The sequence below is a fragment of the Myotis daubentonii genome, chromosome 9 (assembly GCF_963259705.1).
Source record: "Myotis daubentonii chromosome 9, mMyoDau2.1, whole genome shotgun sequence".
In the NCBI taxonomy this organism is placed as follows: Eukaryota; Metazoa; Chordata; class Mammalia; order Chiroptera; family Vespertilionidae; genus Myotis; species Myotis daubentonii.
In genome coordinates, this window is record NC_081848.1 from 71519830 (window position 1) to 71537882 (window position 18053).

Consider the following 18053-nt stretch of genomic DNA (forward strand, 5'->3'; position numbering starts at 1 on the left):
CTGAACCTTGGTTTTTGTAACCTGTAACATGAAGTTCATATCCACCTTAGAGGGTTGCTGAAAAGTAAAGCAAGCCTGGCCCTGTGTCATTTTAACAACTGGTATTCTTCTTGCCGAAACCGGTTTGGCTCAGTGGATAGAGCGTCGGCCTGCGGACTGAGGGGTCCCAGGTTCGATTCCGGTCAAGGGCATGTACCTGGGTTGTGGGCACATCCCCAGTGGGAGATGAGCAGGAGGCAGCTGATCGATGTTTCTCTCTCATTGATGTTTCTAACTCTCTATCTCTCTCCCTTCCTCTCTGTGAAAAATCAATAAAATATATTAAAAAAAAAACAACAACTGGTATTCTTCTGATACTATGCCAATTGTAGGGGAAACAATAACTTATGATTACATTGAAATTAAAATATCCAAATGATGGTTCTTTCTCTCACTGTACATAAACTTATTTCAACACTGCTAAGTCAGTTCAAATCATTTTGGAGATCCTTCTTAAGGAGTATTCTGAAAGCCCTTGGGACATTTTCTTGAACTTTTTTACTCTTTGAAGATGCATTTGATATTTTGAAAGAGCCAAAGCTCACCTTAAGCCATACCTGGTTAACAATGAGATGTGACCAAAATAATGCAACTGATTTCCTTGTGTGACTGTTAAACTTGCTTTAAAAGGGAGGTTCCAGAAAGGGTTATAACAATGGCAGTGCCACTGAGTAATTACAGAGACTTCTAAGCAATTAATTTAGATATGTAAGTTCTGATATATTTTGCTTTAAATGCCTCATTATTTTATAGTGACAATTAGTATACTTATGCATTGATTAATGTCACTTACCGAGATATGCCTGTGGGTGACTGGCTAATTTCATATACACCCTCTTTGCTAAAGAAACAAAGAAACAAAGAAGACAGACTTGTTAGTATCAAACAAAACAATACCCTCCACCCAGTGGAAGGTCTGTCCTTTGGATTCTCAAAGTCCTGGCTCACCAAAGTCAGTTAACAATGAGGGCAAGAACAGCTTCACCTTCTTCTACCACTGAGATAATGGCCTTGGGAACAGATCCGGCAAGATCAGACCACGAGATGAAGGCTGTAATAACATAAACTCTGATCCTACCCCTTTCTATTCACCCATAATTTAGGCCGAAATAGTGCCAAATAGAGCGCTCCTTTGGAAACTCTGGAAAAGAGATGCATCTAACAGGTAGCAAGGGCTGTGTGCATCTGTTGCTTTCAGATACATGTCTAATGAGGTTCCTCCTCTGATTAAAGTCCTTCAAGGCTCCCATCCACTTGTCAGCATTGCATTTAACGTCCCTGTGACCTGACTCCACCTCCTGATAGCTCGCCCAACTTTATTGCCTGGACTCTCCTGACTACACCACCACGTTTCAGCTCAGCATCACCTTCCTGACCTTTAATCCACCCAAATGTTAACATCTCGTCCTCTGTGCTACTCTAAGACCTTACATACAAATCTACTGTTTCATGATACATAGGATTACAATGTAGCTGGTCACATGTGCATTTCATTTACTAGACTGTGGGCTACTGAGAGGCAAGAAATGGGTTCTTACTCTGTTTCCCAGCACCTAGCACATAGTAGTTGAGCAATAAAAGCTAACTGAATTTAATCAAGTTTACAACAGTACAAAACTGCTGCATATGTGCAGGGTGGCGAGGTCCACGTAAGAGAAGTGTTCCCGACTGGATAGGTGCCTCTATCCAGATAACTGTGTCAGATCCTTCTCGGAAAGGTGCGTTACTGAGCATAATGTAAAGGGACAGTTTTCACACACCCCTCTGCCATGCGAGTGAGTAGTTCACAATCTCTAAGCAGGTTCTTAGGTAGATGTGTGAGTTCCTCTGAACCAAAATGTAGCAGAACTATTGTTACATATACAGTATTGATCACATTTCTAAACTTGTTGTGTGTGAATTCCCAGAGTGTGAATACAATGTTGCTATGTGATATATTTTGGGCCACATTTAGAAGCTGGCTCACTTTAAATGTGAGCCACACTTCTGGCTATTAAAAAAATCTAGCACAGCTAACTTTAGATAACCAAAATTAACAAACCCTAGGGTTAAATAGCAATCAGTTCTGTCACTTTGCTCCTGACTTCCAAACTCACAATTGCCCATTTTGTAACAGGTTTCATGGTTTTATTTATTCTCTTTATCACCAATGGAGACAATATCACACTGGCATTTGTAAAACAATCAGACTGTCAGAGCTACTAGACTGGGCCTAACGAGATTAAGTAGTCAAAACACTTAATATTACAGACAAGGAGACTAAAGCCTAGAGAGATGACAATAACTTACCTAAGGACTAGTTACATAGCTAACTAGTGGCAAGCCCACAAAACATACCCTTTCAGAAAGGGTGATGACATTTGTGTTAGTTTAAAATATTTCTAAGATATATAAGTCAGCCTTTAACAGCCAAACAGCTTAACAGACTGCTCATGAGCAATAACATAAGCATAATGCTAAACTGCTAAAATAAAAGGATCCTTTCGACTGACAATTTAAGTACGTCAGATGGAAATTGAAAAGCAGGAAAAGAGGAGTCAAAGCATCTTTAACAATTTTTTAAAAGAACATTTTAGACACATTAATATAAGAGGAATGGAATGTTTACTATCATTTACTTGCTCTGAAACAAGTATGTGGTTTTAAGAAATAGACTGTAGGGTCATCTAGATTTCTAGCAGCTTTCATAAGCATTGCTAGTAAAATGGTACCTAAAGGCTTCTCCAAGAGCCATGTTTCAATGACTCAGGAAAAATACTCCCCCACACCCCGTCTTAACCTAGGAGATATTTTAGCTCACTGTCTGCAGTCATATTAGTGAAGGAGGGTCAGGAAATCTACACCAGTCAGAATTTAACGTAGACTATCTGGTTGCATTTTCCACACCATCAGTAAGTCCAGAAAGGCTTCTCAAAAGACCCAGGTTAAAGACATACGAGATAGGAATATCCCAGCCTAAAATTAAGACACTAACTGAGCTGTTATCTCTTCCAGACGGAAAAACCAGGGTGAGGGAACAACCCTACGCTCTCCATTTCAGTGCAGCAATAGTTAGAGCAGTGGTTCTCAACCTTCTGTCCCTTTAAATACAGTTCCTCATATTGTGACCCAACCATAAAATTATTTTCGTTGCTACTTCGTAACTATAATATTGCTACTGTTATGAATCATAATGTAAATATCTGATATGAAGGATGGTCTTAGGCAACCCCTGTCAAAGGGTTGTTCGACCCCCAAAGGGGTCGCGACCCACAGGTTGAGAACCGCTGAGCTAGAGGAAGGCAGCAAATTACTTACTCAATCACTCGCGGCTCTGGGGCTGTGCGCACCACCTGCAAGGAAACAGGCAGATCTTACTGTGGAATGGCTCCTCACCCTCAGCGAGGCTGAACTAGCAGGATTACCATATCCTTTCATTCTAGTCAAAATAAATCAGGTTCAAAACTATCCTTTTTTTATTCCAAACTCTTACTATCCCACCAGAAACCCTTGTTTCTGCTCTTCGTAGTTACTAGTGAGCGTTAAAGGCAATGCGATCACCCTAACCGGTTTGGTTCAGTGGACAGAGCATCTGCCTGCAGACTGAAAGGTCCCAGGTTCGATTCCGGTCAAGGGCATGTACCTTGGTTGTGGGCACATCCCCAGTAGGGGGTGTGTAGGAGGCAGCTGATCGATGTTTCTAACTCTCTATACCTCTCCTGTCCTCTCTGTAAAAAATTAATAAAATATATTTAAAAAAAAAAAAAAAGGCGATGCGAATGGAATTAATCCATTTTCCTAATAGCCAGCATTAGGAAAACCTTTCCAGGAGATTTTTTAAAACAGAAGATATTCTATAAAGTAAGGGGTTTTAATCATTTATAAAATCATTACTAGAACACCGCAATTTTCAATCGATGTGCCACAAGAATTTTTAAAACACGCAATACCTGACTCTTTAGTCAGGGGCACTGACCTCTTTTGTCTTAGATTGTCAAATAAGAAAATGACAACAGCCAACACAACAACAGCTATCCAGTGTGAATGCCCTGTCTGAACCATAAATATATAGGTCATATAGCAGGGTTGCATCTTATTGGTTATGTCACATAATCAGGTTGCGTCTGATTGGTTAATTCTTGGTACCAGAACTCCTATATACAAGTATAGGCAACTGATTCTTTAAAAAGTCACATTAGAGAAAAAAGGATGGATAAAAACTTTCTTTTTGGTAGTCAATCAAAATTATACCTTTTTAAATGTCAGATCGGCAAAAGTTATACTTTTTGGTGTGCTAAAGAATTTTAGTAATTAGTTTACATGTGCCATCAGATAAAAAAGGTTGAAAATCACTGCTATAGCATGATGCCTGATATTTAGCTTTCTCCCTTATTATTAAAAACAGTCAATCTTCACTGTTTCATACATTTTTCCTATGGAAAAAAAGCTAAACTATCAAGCATTGTAGTTGCTGAAATTTCAATACAATTCCAGAGACATTTGCTGCATGAGCACCGAAGACAGCATGGTTTTAGGACTGTTAGAACTTAGATAATCAATGAAAGCTCTAGCCATGCTGCAACCTCTAACCTCTAATCATGAATAGCCTACGTGCCAAAAAAAAGGGACTTATAACGTGCCCATAATTTGGGGGAAGACGACAAAGAATTCTCAGACATAATAAGAAATTGATATTCTCCATTTCATTATTATCGTCCTTTAACTCTCCTTTTATTAGTGAATTTATTCAGTCACTACTTATTTGAGTGTCTACCACGTGAATATAACTTATAAACAATCTGTTACTGTTGAAGGAGAAACAGGAATTTACCTGCTGGGGTTCTTTGAATACAAACTGTTTTTCTGACAAATGATGCTCCTTGTTCATCCAGGTCTGACCAGGGCTCTGGTGGAGATGGCTCTTAGGAGTGGTAGCTGAAGCAAGATAGAGAAAAGTCTGCTCTCATCACCTCCTACTGAGCAAGGACCAATGAAATCCACTTAGAGGTGACCTCCGTGACATCTACAAAGTAATTAGTAACATCTACTGAAGACCTCAACACACGCACTGAAAGGTCTGAGGGTAGTGACTAAACGCGAGAAACGCTAAAGATCAACCCTTAGCTCACCGTCAACAAATTCAGAGAAAACACCAGCTACATTTCAAATAATTCTTTAACATCGAAATGGGAGTCCATTATAAGCCAGAGGGATATAAAGAAAAGAGGATGACAGCTGTCCACGTTCACACGCAAGGGTCCCCACTGGTTCTTGCCTGGCTGAGCAACGGCCTGGCTCTTGGCTGAGCCGGCCCAGGCTCCCTGCACGCGGGCTCGCCGTCTCTTGTCGTCCATGTTGACCAAAAAGGCTTCTGCTCTTAGCTTTCAGAAGATTTCATTGCTGATATGAACCGCACAATGGTTACCTGTTTAAAAAAAACACACAAAAACACATGCTTTTAATAGGGGTTGTGAGAACTTATACTACTAAAGGGTTAACTATAGTCCTTTCAGGCAGAAGCGATTGCTCAACAGCAATCAGAGGCTCTATATAAAACCAACTTCTGGCATCACAACATCTCAATCAAAGAGCCTCCTAAATCACTTAGGGCTGCTGGTGTCAAGGTTTACCTCTTGCAATCTTATTATGGTACCTTCCCTTCATTCACAAGTGCACATCAAGAAATTCTAAAACTAGGATTATAAACGACATTACTCTTATCAGTCCCCAGAGCAGAACTTAAGGAAACTAAAACTGAGAAATAGGCTAAGACTCAGTTTCCGAACACATTTCCATATCCTCTAACACTGGTTGCATCAGACTTCCCTCGAAGCTCATTACAAACATCCACGGCCTTGCCCTGGCCAGATGTCTCAGGTGGTTGGAGCGTCATCCCCTCCACCAAAAGGCTGCAGGTTTGATTCTCAGTCGGGCACATACCTAGGTTGCAAGTTCAATCCCCAGTCAGGGCACATATGGGTGGCAACTGATTGATGTTTCTCTCTCACATCCATGTTTCCCTTTCTCTTTCTCCCTTCCTGTCTCTCTCTCTAAAAAACAAACACACACATTAAAAAACAACAACAAAAAACCAGTGACCTGTCAGAAGATTTGATGCAGGATGGATACACGTGTAATAAGCCTTGTAGGAGACATGTAAGAGGACCACAAGGTTAAGTGCCTCACTAACATCACTCAAGAAGTCAATAGCAGATGTACGACTACTCAAATGTTATTGTTCCAATCTCCAGCTAATTGAAGACTCCACCTCATAATGGCCAGTAATGTCATATTACTTTGGCATTTTCACCAATAAAGTTTTAGTTCACAGCACATACAGGAGCATGCAGACCTACCAACACCAGGGAGGCTTGGGCGTGTTTTGAAACCCTGATCCATTTCTTTATGAGCCTATCTAAAAAGCTTCTCACCGCAGGTTCTCGAAGGTAACAAGCTCATTTCATAGCCTGTTTAGCCTACGGATTACCAGGACCACCCCCCCCCCACACACACACACCTTCTGATTCAGGACAGCTGGGCTGGGCGCCCAGAAATCCGAATGTTTAACAAATTCCCCAGGTAACAAATATGTAACTCTTCTCATTTGATACGTGGGGAGATGATAGAGGCTGTCATTTGCCCCAAAATACCAACTCTCCAGTCCCACAAGACGTGTAGAGGAAGCCCTCGTTTGACATTTTCTCTCAACTGAGGCCTTAAAAGCTTAACACGACAATTAGCTACAGTTCTTGCTCGGCTCTCGGGGCAGCAATCTGCTATTACGTGTCAGGGGACCGATGTTGAAAATACAGATTCCGGGGCCCCTCGCAGATCTAGCGAATATGCGATGCTGCAGAAACTGTTACCTCACCCCACCCCCACGCCCACCCCGGGACTCCCACCCCAGGTCAGGCCGGCGGACCCCGCAGCGGGGCGAAGAGCTGCGGCGTCGGCCACGACTCGCTCTGAATCCAGAGCTGCCGCTTCGCAGCTGCACAACCTGGGGCAAATGATTTCACCTTTGGGGGCCTGTTTCCTCCTCTGTGAACAGGACGCCAATCTCTCCCTCACGACTAAGATGCAGATTAAACGTCTTGGCGGGTGAACGCCCGGCCCTCTCAACAAGGGTTAGCAACTTTCTCTAATAGACGCTTCTCAAAAAAAGAAAAATAATAATAATAGACGCTTCTCTTCCAGGAGGCTCGGCGAGGTCCCGGAGGCCGCCGAGGAAAGGGCCTCAGAGGCGGTCCCCGCCCCACCAGCCCGGGCGCCCACCGGTGAACCACAGGCCGCACCTGCCGGCGGAGCCGGGCGCACTCCGCCTGGAAGCAACGCTCAGCCCAGACCTGCTCCGCCGCCGGCAGCCCGGGGAACCTTAAGAGTGCAGCACCGACCCCAGCAACTCCCAATCACAGGCCGTGGCGTCAGGCACTTCCTCTTACGTCACGCGCCGCCGCCGCTTCCGGCGCCAGCACCTGGGGTCCGGGCTGCTCCGCGTTCCTGGCTCCGGGAGGGCCGCGTATCTGAAGGTGCAGAAGGGAGGGCCGGGTTGGAGGGGAACACGCGGTTGGAGGGTTAGCGGGATCCCCACGAGGTGCCCGGATGTGGCGAAGGCGGGAACGAGGACGTGTTTCCGAGGCCAAGGCCCCTCTGGAGACCACCCCCCAGCTCCGCCTATTGGAGGCGTCCAAGCCCCTTTTCCCGCCCAGCTAGAGGAAAGGCGAGGGAGTTGGGAGACAGGTGCTAAGCAAAAGGATTTGAATTTTGCCCAGCCAGCCTTGCGCGGTGCTTGAGCATCGATCTGTGAACCAGGTTGGTTTCCGGTTAGGGAACATGCCGGGGTTGCGGGCTCCATCTCCAGTGGGGGGCGTGCCGGAGGCAGCCGATCAGTGAATGATTCTCGCACCACCTCCTGTGCGTCCAGACCAGGGATGGAACCGGAAACCTAGGCGTGAGCCCTGACTGGGAATCAACCGATAGCCTTTGGGTTCACGGGAGGACGCTCCAGCCAACGGAGCCACACCGGCCAGGGCAAGTGATTCTTTAAGATCTACCGAAGCGGAGTCACTGTAAGTCTTCAGAATAAGCTTCCTACTGCCTACCTGCCGGAAGTTCAGTATACCCTATCAATGTATCTGATCTTCACAGCATCCACTATTTGTTATAACTTGTAACACTGAAGGAGAAACAATTTAGCCTGGAGCTGAAAGGAGAGGAAATTTTTAGCCCACACCCCCATCAACTAGTAATTTGTCAGTGTCTGCTTCTGGCTCAGGAACCTTGGCTGTATCTTCCAAAGGATGTCATTTCTTTCTTTTTTGATGGTTAATAGTTTTGGAACAGAAACAAAGAAGTCTGGATTGGGGAGCCCCTAGAAGTAGTGCTCTCCGAGTAGAACACTTCTCAAAAATTAATGCATAGCCCGCTTGCATCTACAATAACTGCATCGCTTGTATTTTTACCAAGCGCCCAAGGTGATTCTGATACAGAACATTTGGAAACCTTTTGGACACATGTAGGGTGACCAATTGTTCTAGTTTATCTGGGACTGGGTTTTTTTTCCAGGATGCAGGGCTTTATAAGTGCTAAAGCCAGGGCAGTCCTGGGCAAAGTGGTGCTCATCCTAGAATCAGATCCATGTGAGTATGTACTATTAGAAAGATGATCTTGATGACGTCTGGCATCCTGGGTGGCCTCATTTCTATTTGCAGGATTTGTTTGTATTAGGGGTGGCCTTGGAGAAGGGATGAAAGTGAGGTGCGTTGCCAATTCTTACTGATTTTCCAGTCCAAACCCATCCTTCACTGACCTGCTCGCAGTCCTGGTACATGTCTCCTTTTCCGTCTGGCCTGGTGTTCAGTTTCATCAGTAGAGGGCGCTGGAGGGACATAGAGGAGGAAAGGGCTCTTCCTGATTCCAGAGTGCGGTCTCAGCTGTCTTTGCAATGCCTGGTGGCTAGCCGTGTTTGGCAGCTCTCTGTGGGCTGAATTTGTGTTAGTTGAATTTAGAGCCTTGTTAAGTTTCTCTTGTGAGGTTAAGGCATTGTCTAGGAAGGAATGGGATCCCAAAACTTGAAGCAGGCACTTCTGCTTGGGCCCAGATGAAAGTGACGACCTTGAACACCCAAGTCATCCTGAGCCTCCCTTGGTGGTGGATGTAGCTTGCCCTTCTTTATCTGAGGACACTTGGAAACCCTGTGCAGCCCTCACCTGGAGCAGATGACTTGAAAAATACAGCCTTGGTCTGTGCTTCCTGGCAGGTGAGGGTGCTTCCGGCTTTGTGCGTTCCCTTGTATTCTGCCTTGACCTAGAAGTAGACCAACCTAGAGGTACTTTTAAGTGGCTGCTCTCTCTATCTACTATGTCGGTATTTTTGGAGTTTCCCTTTTCCCCTGTAGGTAATTTCTTATGATGGTAAATAATTCTTTATTTTATTCCTGTTCGAGTTACTATATCGTTTCTGTCTCTTTGAGTCCTGACGGTTTCAGTATGATCATGATATCAGGGCTAGCAAGTGACTGCCCCCGGGTTGGCCTTAAACTGCAAGTAACTGGTTTGCCTCTGATTTGGGCCCTTTTCTCTAGCGCCACTCTCAGGTTTCCTTAGCTGAGACCTCCCTCCTGAAGTCCCAGGAGGTTTTGCTGGCCCAGTTGCCGTGCCTCTCCTCTGAAACCCGTGTTCCTCAGCACATGGTGGGAAGACCATCTGCAGAGCCACTGGGGGAATGCGTATAAAAACGGAAGATTTTAGGCCCCATCAAGATTCTGAGTCAGCAGGTGTGGGGCAGAACCCTGCCTTTGGCATTTTTAACAGTGCCTGGTTTCAACTTGCAAGAACCTTCGAGAGTTCTGCCTTTTCCGGCTGCCTGCCTTCTCCAGGTGATCCCTTTTCCACTCAGCAGTTATCCCATCCCGTGGATGGCAAAACTGATCGATATTTTACGTGTTGGAAGCTCTTAGAAGTGACTCTGGGCGAGTCACACACTGCAGCCTACTTTCAGTTGCCTATTTTCACAGCAGCCTCTTGCCCAGTGTTCCCTGCCTGAATCATGTGCCACTTGTGGAGCGCCTGCTGCTGAATTCCTGAGAAAACCCAATCCAAGGAAAACAGTGGCACATCAAGCTAATAGCTCTCTGCGAAGGTGTTGCAGAGGGAAGTCCCCAGCCCGTGTCTTGCGGCCCAAGGCTCAGCGGTTCCCAGCTTGAGGAGGGAGGGTGGGACGGGAACCTGCCAACTCCGCGGCGTGTTTGTGTGGAGCCTTTCAAGTCTTGGCCGACTTTAGACAACGCAGAGAGAGGATGCTTCCCAGACTCCACTCAGGAGCTCCTCCTGCTCCCTGCCCAGCACGACTGCAGATGCTGCCAGAGATAAAGTCTTCCAGAAACCGCAGTGTAAACCCTGTGAGGCTCAATTAAAGAACAGCCTACTTGGGTGTGGAATTGTGGAGAGCAGACAAAAATCTGGGACGGGAGAGATCACTAGAGGTTACAGTCATCAACGAAGGCTGTATGGCGAACAGAGAGCTATGCCAAGGCTCTAGAGTGTTTGGCATTCAGAACGCCCAAAGGTATTCTGATGGTTACATTACCCCCGAAAAAGAGCAGGCAACTTTTATCGACTCATTCTTAATGATAAAAAAATGGCAAATAAAACACTACTTAACATTTATTGAAAGTGTCTTGCTTGCCAAATGCTATGCTAACTACTTACATGCTGATCTGATTTTCAGAACGACCTTATGATGTAGGTGTATAAATATTAGCCCCCGGTTTACAAAGGGATAAACTGAACCATGATGCCATCATCCCACTGCAAATGCAAATACATGGCAGAGTGAGAGCTCATTAGGAAAGACAGGACTATTCCTGGAATGATATATGGAGCCATCTCCTGGGACCACATAGCTGGTGTTTGTTTTTTGTTTTTCAATGACTTCAAAAGTGAAGGGTTGGTAGCAATATAATACAGTATGGAATATGGGAATTCTCTGTACTTTCTGCTGAATTTTCCTGTAAATCTAAAACAGAAGTTAAATATACAATCTATTAAGAAAGACAATTAATAGAAAATATCCAAACACAGAGAGAAAAAAAGATGGAAAACTTAATGGAGGCTCCTGGCAGTACGGCTGAATATACAACTCAATTCTGGCTAAATTAGAACAAACATAAAGAGTGGCCACAAAGTCCCTGTGAATGCTAGCTTGAAGTTGTGTATGGCTCCTCTGCTCTCTGCAGAAATTAAAAATTTTCCCTTTGTTCTATCATATATCGATTAGCTTACATGATACTGAATTCCTACCTAGAAGAAATGTAAAACAAGTACCCAAACTCCCACAAAATGAATCTGTAACTACTCTATAAAATTTAATGCAAGGCTAGAGTCATAAAAAATAATATCTCCAAGGGCAAAACAATAAACCAAACCAAAGGGGTGAAAAAAGTGTAAGAAAATGAAATCAGAGCTCGAAGCAGTTAGCGGTAAGAAAATAAGAAATCAGTGGTTGCTCCTCGGGGGAAACACAGGACCAGCGTTTGGAGCAGGAGAGTGACTCGGACTCGTTACAAGGTGTGAGAACTGAGCTGGGACTCCTGCGTGGAGTCAGGTACCTCCAGTGGAGTGAGAGTGGTGCAGGGTTGGTAAAGTTCCCAGGCTGCCAACAGACAGAAGCAAAAAATTTATCTCTGAAGAGGAACATCCCAATTTAGCCCTCAGGACTCTCTCCAGATTAAAATCAATCAAATAGGATTTCAAAATAAAAATGCCAACACAATGCCCTGACCGGTTTGGCTCAGTGGATAGAGCATCGGCCTGTGGACTGAAAGATCCCAGGTTCGGTTCCAGTCAAGGGCATGTACCTTGGTTGTGGGCACATCCTCAGTGGGGAGTGTGCGGGAGGCAGCTGATCGATGTCTCTCTCTCATCGATGTTTCTAACTCTATCCCTCTCCCCTCCTCTCTGTAAAAAATCAATAAAATATATATTTTTTAAAAAATACCAACACAAAAGAAAATAAACCACTTTGAATGAGAGTCTGGAGAAATACAACCAATAGATTTAGACTCTTAAGAATTTCAGATTATGAGAATCACCAGACATGGAATATAAAATGCCCACATGTGCAATACCTCCATAAAATTTTAAAACTGAATTTGAAAAATGAGCAAGCATTATGAAACTATCAAGAATGACCAGGCAGATTTAAACAAGAACCCAACTAAAACAGCGGTCGCCAACCTTTCGGACCTCACGGACCACCGGTTGGCGACCGCTGGACTAAAACATGTGAAAATGAAAACAGCAGTAACTTGCTTTAACAGGAGATAAAAATATATGAAGAGAATTAAGGAACTAGAATATATATGTAAACAAATTGCTCAATATGCAGCTTGGGAAACGAGAGGTGGAAAATGTGGAAAGGTTATGAGACAGAATGAAGATAGGACATTTATAACTAGAGACTCGAAGGCAATGAGAATTTTTCAGAAAAGACCAAAGACATGTATTCTTACGCACAGAAAGCATAGTATAAACCAAGTAGGATACATTTTTTAAATTCTTAAATTTAAACACTTAAATACACTGTCATGATACCAAGGAACACAAAGCCAAAGAAATCTTAAATGTGGCCAGAGTTATTTCTACCTATAAAAGAATGCCGTACTGACACTGACTTCTGAACACCAACAACAGAAGCCAGAAGTCAATGACTGAGGAGGTATTTCATTAACCGTGAGATGCTATCAGTTCTAAATCACACCTTTACTCATTCAATATAGCACCAACAGAGAAAAAGTAACGGTTTCAATTAAACTGTGACATGCATCAGAAGGAAGATCTGACATGCAAGAGAGGTATATAAACAAATTGGTAAATGTATAATTTATTTTAAACCAGCATGATGGTATGAAATAATGAAAACAGGGAATTTATGGGGTTTAAAAACAAAATCCTAGGCCACAAAAACATAGAAATCAGGAAATTAGGCCAGGGGGATTGGGCCTAAAGCCGGCAGGTGGACATCCCTCAATGGGTCCCGGACTGCGAGAGGGCGCAGGCTGGGCTGAGGGGAACCCCCCCCCCCATTTCAGGAATTTTTTGCACTGGGCCTCTAACAGAAATATTTTCTAAGCACGTACGGTACACTTAGAATTTTGTCTATACCTGGCCATAAAGTAAGTCTCATAAAATTTCTAAAACTAGGGAGTAATAAAAAAACAACAAAAACTTTTTTTCTCAACCAGGATCCCAACCCAAGATCATGTATTACATTTACTTTTCAGATTTCTTTAGTTTTCTTTAATTTGAAATGTTTGATAAGTATAGGCTGGTTATTCTGTGAAATATCCCTCAATTTAGTTTTTTCTGACATTTCGTCTTGGTTAGGTTCAGGTTATATATTGTGGCAGGAATACCACATAAATGATGTATCTTCAGTCCATCCCATCAGAATGCACATAGTGTGAAATTCTTATTAATGGAAACACCAATACAAATTTTGTTTAAAATACATTTGTAAAATTTAAATTCGTGCTTTTAAAAACTTAATTTTGTGCTGCTAAAAACCATTTCTAAATAATTCATAGTTCAGGAAATCATAATGTAAATTTTTAATTAGCCCTGAAAAAGAATGTGTATGTGCTTTTTTGTGTGCACACACACAATTGTGGGATATAGCAAAAGATCATCAAATAAATTTAGAGTCTTAGACATCAATGTAAAAATAGGAAAAAAATTGAGCATGAATGAATTACATGCCCAAATTATGAATAAGAAAAATAAAAGAAAGCAGGACATAAAAAGAAAAGAGCAGAGAGTATCAACAAAGCCAAAAGTTGGTTCTTTAAAAAAAACAAAAAAACACACTGATAAGTAGCCCAGCCAGTCTGGTTCAGTGTTTGAGTGTAGACCTATGAACCAGGAGATCACGGTTTGATTTTGGTTAAATTCCCAGTCAGGGCACATGCACGGGTTGTGGGCTCGATCCCCAGTAGGGGGCGTATAGGAGGCAGCCAATAGATGATTCTCTCTCATCATTGATGTTTCTATCTTTCCCTCTCCCTTCCTCTCTGAAATCAATATGTATATTTAAAAAACAACAATAGACAAACTTCTGACAAAATGGTAAGGAAAAGAAAGTGAGGAGCACAAACAATATTGGAAAAGGAAATATAAGTACATATCCAGCAGAGGCTTAAAAACAATATTTCTTGAGTTACTTTATGCTAATAAATTCGGAAAGAAATAAATGCTTAGAAAAAACTTTTTTTTAAATTGACTGAAAAAATAGAAACCCTGAGTATTCTTATTATCATTAAGACAATCAGTAATTAAAAATTTTCCCATGAATAAATAGTAGGGCCAGATTGTACTTATTTACTTTCAAGGATAAGATTGTTCCGCTCTTTTACAGAACCTTCCAGAGAATAGTGAAGTAGGCAACACTTCCCAGCTCATTTAATGATGTTATAATCTTCATATAAAAACACAATTTCCAAAATATAAATGCAAAAATTCCAAATGAAATACCAACAAATTGCATCCCACAGTGTGCAAAGATGGTGAAACATGACCAAGAATGGAAAGGTGGTTTAATTCTGGAAAGTCATAATTAAACTAAAGCAAGATCTCTGAAATCTCCAGGAGACACATCACCGAATATATACTTCAACATGTACATACGCCTAGCCCTTCTTGGAACATACCAGGCACGCTCTCCTTCCTGAAAGGCCCTTCCCTCGGGTCCGAATGGCTTGCTCAAGACTATTCAAAGGCCACCCCTCACTGAAACCTGCTCCGAGTACGTTATAATCACAAGCCTCTCACCCCAACACATACCGGCTCCCCATCCTCCTAGCCCTGCTTCATGTGGCACTCAGGCTACATTAATATTATTCTTTCTGCTTATCCTCTGTTTCCCTCCTTTGCTCCCTCCCCTTCTCCCAGCTCAAATGTAAGCAGTGTCCGGGCAAGAAGTTTTGTCTGCTGTGCTTGCTGCAGTTTCTCCGGCATCCAGAAGAGTCCATGGCACGTGACTGACACTCCCATCAACACACACGTGGTACGCCTGGAAGCTTTTGTAACAGGAAGACAAGCTTGCTTATAGCCTTTCAGGATCACCTTTGGTAGGACCCAGGTTGCTTATTTTTCAATGACACGCATACAGGGAGAGTAGACAACATTGTAATATGTGTTCATGTTAGACACGTGTCCCACTTCTAGACGTCTTCATCCACATCTCAGTAGAAAGAACATCTACGTTTCCACAGGGAATTTAAAGTCTGTCTATATGTATGTGCTTTGCAGCATGAGTGACATAAACATGCCAATCTAGAAATATTAGAATGTCACAAAGTTATGAGTCCTTAAAATTTAGTTTCCAACATATTCAATAAAAAAAGCTTCAATACTTTGTTTTGACCCTGGAAAACTATAGAGCAAAGTAGCAGAATCTAGAATCACCTCAATCTCAGGTAATTTTTTATGTCAACAGACTGAGGGAATTATAGTACCACTTAAGCTCATTTCATTCTCACCAGGTATTATCACAATAAATCTTTTCCTCCACATTGAATCAGCACCATATGTATTGGTATTGGGATTAATGTTCACTCTGTATGAAGTTCAGTTCTATTATATTCCAATCCAATAAATATCAAATGAGAAATCAGAATTCATCTCTTTAGGGCAGGACCACATTTGAGGAAAAGGAGACTAATAATATCACCCGTAGCATTTACTTATTTATTCCCAGTGTACGTGGGACTGACACAAGGACAGGTCAGAACGGCATACACCATTATGTGTGCAGGATAATTCCCCCCACGCTATTCCACTGAAAGGGCAACAAGAGAACAATAAATTGAAATTTGCTTCCTATGTTGTAAGGAGAGCGTACTCTACATAAATAACCAATACTGTCTCCTACTCGGTGCATTTTGGGTTCAAAGCTTACCCAGCACATATCAGATAATCAAGTCAATAGAGAATAAGCCTCAAATTTATGCTTTATCATGTTGAAGGTTTTGAGAATATTTGTTTCTCTTTTAGTACAATTTTTCTTTCATGTGTCTGGAAACATAGATTTTCATTTCATCCTCTTCAACCGTGAGTGTCAAATACACGAGGAATTTCGCCAAGTTGAAGAAATCAAAGCCGTAGCTCAGAAGTTTTGAGATTGCTAAGGGATTTCCTAGCCAGAAAATAACCATTTTCCAACTGGGGAAAAAGGAAAAACATTTTGTATACCTGTAAGCCAATCCCTCCCCTCTCTGCCAACTTTCCAGCAATAACTACATGATAACCATCAACCAACCAACCAGCGTGTGAAGGCAAATGAACTATTGCTCACGTCATTGTGGTGTCAAAAAAATGAAAGAAAAAGACAATGTTTTTCAAAAAAGCTGCCTTTATTCCATTTAAATGAGTATTCCTTATTCTGAGATTGTTCTTTCCACTTTTTGTATGCTATTAAATGTCTTTTATATAACGATGGTAATTTGGTTTTCTGTTTTTATATCCTTAGCTGATAAAATTAAAATCTAGAAACACTTAAATACCCCAATTAAAATTTTTTGTGCTAATTTATTGGTGCTTAAAACTCAGCCTTGGAATCACAGCCTAGGAAAAGGTCTACCTTTTTAGATGACATGTCTCACAACATTGAATTATTGCTTAGCAATTTCCCCAAACAAGATATATAGCAGGATAAAAGTAAGCTTTAATTTATATTGAGCCAGTGTAACAATGGCCTTAATTTCAAGCACTAAAGAAATATACTGTTAATCAACACCACAGTTCTATTACCTTTCATTAAGACTAGTTATATCAGTATTTATAGGGTATTAATCTCAAAGTGCAAGGCCACTTCTCTGATGTCACTGCTGTTCTAGGAACAGCCTCTGTCACATATGTAAGCAGTATTATTGAAGCACAGAAACCAGGCCTCGGGTCCACCAGGCCACTTTCCTGGGCAGGTTTTAGTGGCACCACAGGTGGCTGGCTGGCTCAGTGTACATTTTGGCCCATTTACCTTTGTAAATCATACCATACACCTTAAAGTAGCTACATACATTTAAACTGAGAAGAAATATTAGAGGAAAGCATATTTTTATAGGTTTCACATGTAAAAAAATCTCCAAATTATTTTTGTCATTAGCTGCTTGGAAAAAGATAGTTCCATATAACATACAAACGGGGACAGGCCTTTAGAAAAGCTTACAAAGAACTATGCAAACTGCAGTATGTCCTCCCCGTGGAAATCCATTCATCTCCAGTCCCTCAAACTGTTAAAAACAAGAACGAGGAGCTGGCCATGACTTTTTAAAGTATGTTTCAGAGAAGATACAAGAGTCGTCATTGACACTTTGGGCCAGATGAAACTGTTGGGCCTTATGCCTGACTCTATCCTTCTGTGATTTGCTGAACTTGTGCTTCTTCCCATTAAGTTGTTCTTGTTAATATTAGTTCTACATCCAACTGATATGAGCATTTATATTAAACTACACAATAACTGCTGCTGGTAGCATCCAGAATATATGTCAGGAGTTCCTGCTTCCTTCCTGATTATGGCCACATTAGCCTTGTTAGTAACTATTAAAACGCCTGAAGACTTGGGGGCTGGGTGGGTGGCCCGCGAGGAGCGTGTGGAGGCTGGAGCACCTGGCCGAGCTACGCAGAGCAGTTATCAACGCTTAGTTCTTCTTGGCTTTCTTCAGATAGCGAGCCCGCACGGACTTGTTCCTATACATGGACAGTTTCAAATATAATGAAGAAGGCAGCATGCAGACAAGTGTACCCTAGGAAAAGAAATGGGGAGATATGTAATTACAGCCTACAGTTTGAGCTAAATTAACACACGTGATCTTATGTTTTACTATAATTTTGTTTTTTAACTTACAGGTAGATTTTAGAGTTCTTGGGTTTTAAAATAAAACACGGATGACTCATTAGTAAGTCTAGCCTATATATATATATATATGTTAATTTAGCACATTATTTTGGGACTCAATGGAGGGGAAAAAAAACCTGAGTGCT

The 18053-nt window shown here is 42.2% G+C and overlaps 2 protein-coding genes and 1 long non-coding RNA gene across 6 annotated transcripts in view; 1 reads left to right on the forward strand and 2 right to left on the reverse strand.

Annotated features, from left to right (window-relative positions):
- ALKBH3 (alkB homolog 3, alpha-ketoglutarate dependent dioxygenase) overlaps nt 1-7190 on the reverse strand; it is a 31435-nt gene extending 24245 nt beyond the window's left edge. The window contains exons 1-5 of the mRNA XM_059709605.1: nt 7038-7190; nt 5294-5443; nt 4850-4953; nt 3337-3371; nt 833-880 (exon numbers count right to left, since the gene is read on the reverse strand). Coding sequence (XP_059565588.1) covers nt 833-880; nt 3337-3371; nt 4850-4953; nt 5294-5372 — 266 coding nt within the window. The 5' untranslated portion in view covers nt 5373-5443; nt 7038-7190. The remainder of the gene's footprint in view (nt 1-832; nt 881-3336; nt 3372-4849; nt 4954-5293; nt 5444-7037) is intronic.
- A 216-nt stretch (nt 7191-7406) lies between these two features.
- On the forward strand, nt 7407-17172 carry LOC132241243 (uncharacterized). 4 transcript variants are annotated; one of them, XR_009454467.1, is made up of 2 exons: nt 7407-7547; nt 14964-17172. It is a non-coding gene; the product is annotated as an uncharacterized LOC132241243 (long non-coding RNA). The 4 variants fall into 4 exon arrangements; XR_009454468.1 differs by lacking the exon at nt 7407-7547 and adding an exon at nt 7556-9277; XR_009454469.1 differs by lacking the exon at nt 7407-7547 and adding an exon at nt 7556-8087.
- HSD17B12 (hydroxysteroid 17-beta dehydrogenase 12) overlaps nt 16408-18053 on the reverse strand; it is a 124022-nt gene continuing 122376 nt past the window's right edge. The window contains exon 11 of the mRNA XM_059709604.1: nt 16408-17815. Within this exon, the coding sequence (XP_059565587.1) occupies nt 17711-17815 (105 nt within the window). The 3' untranslated portion in view covers nt 16408-17710. The remainder of the gene's footprint in view (nt 17816-18053) is intronic.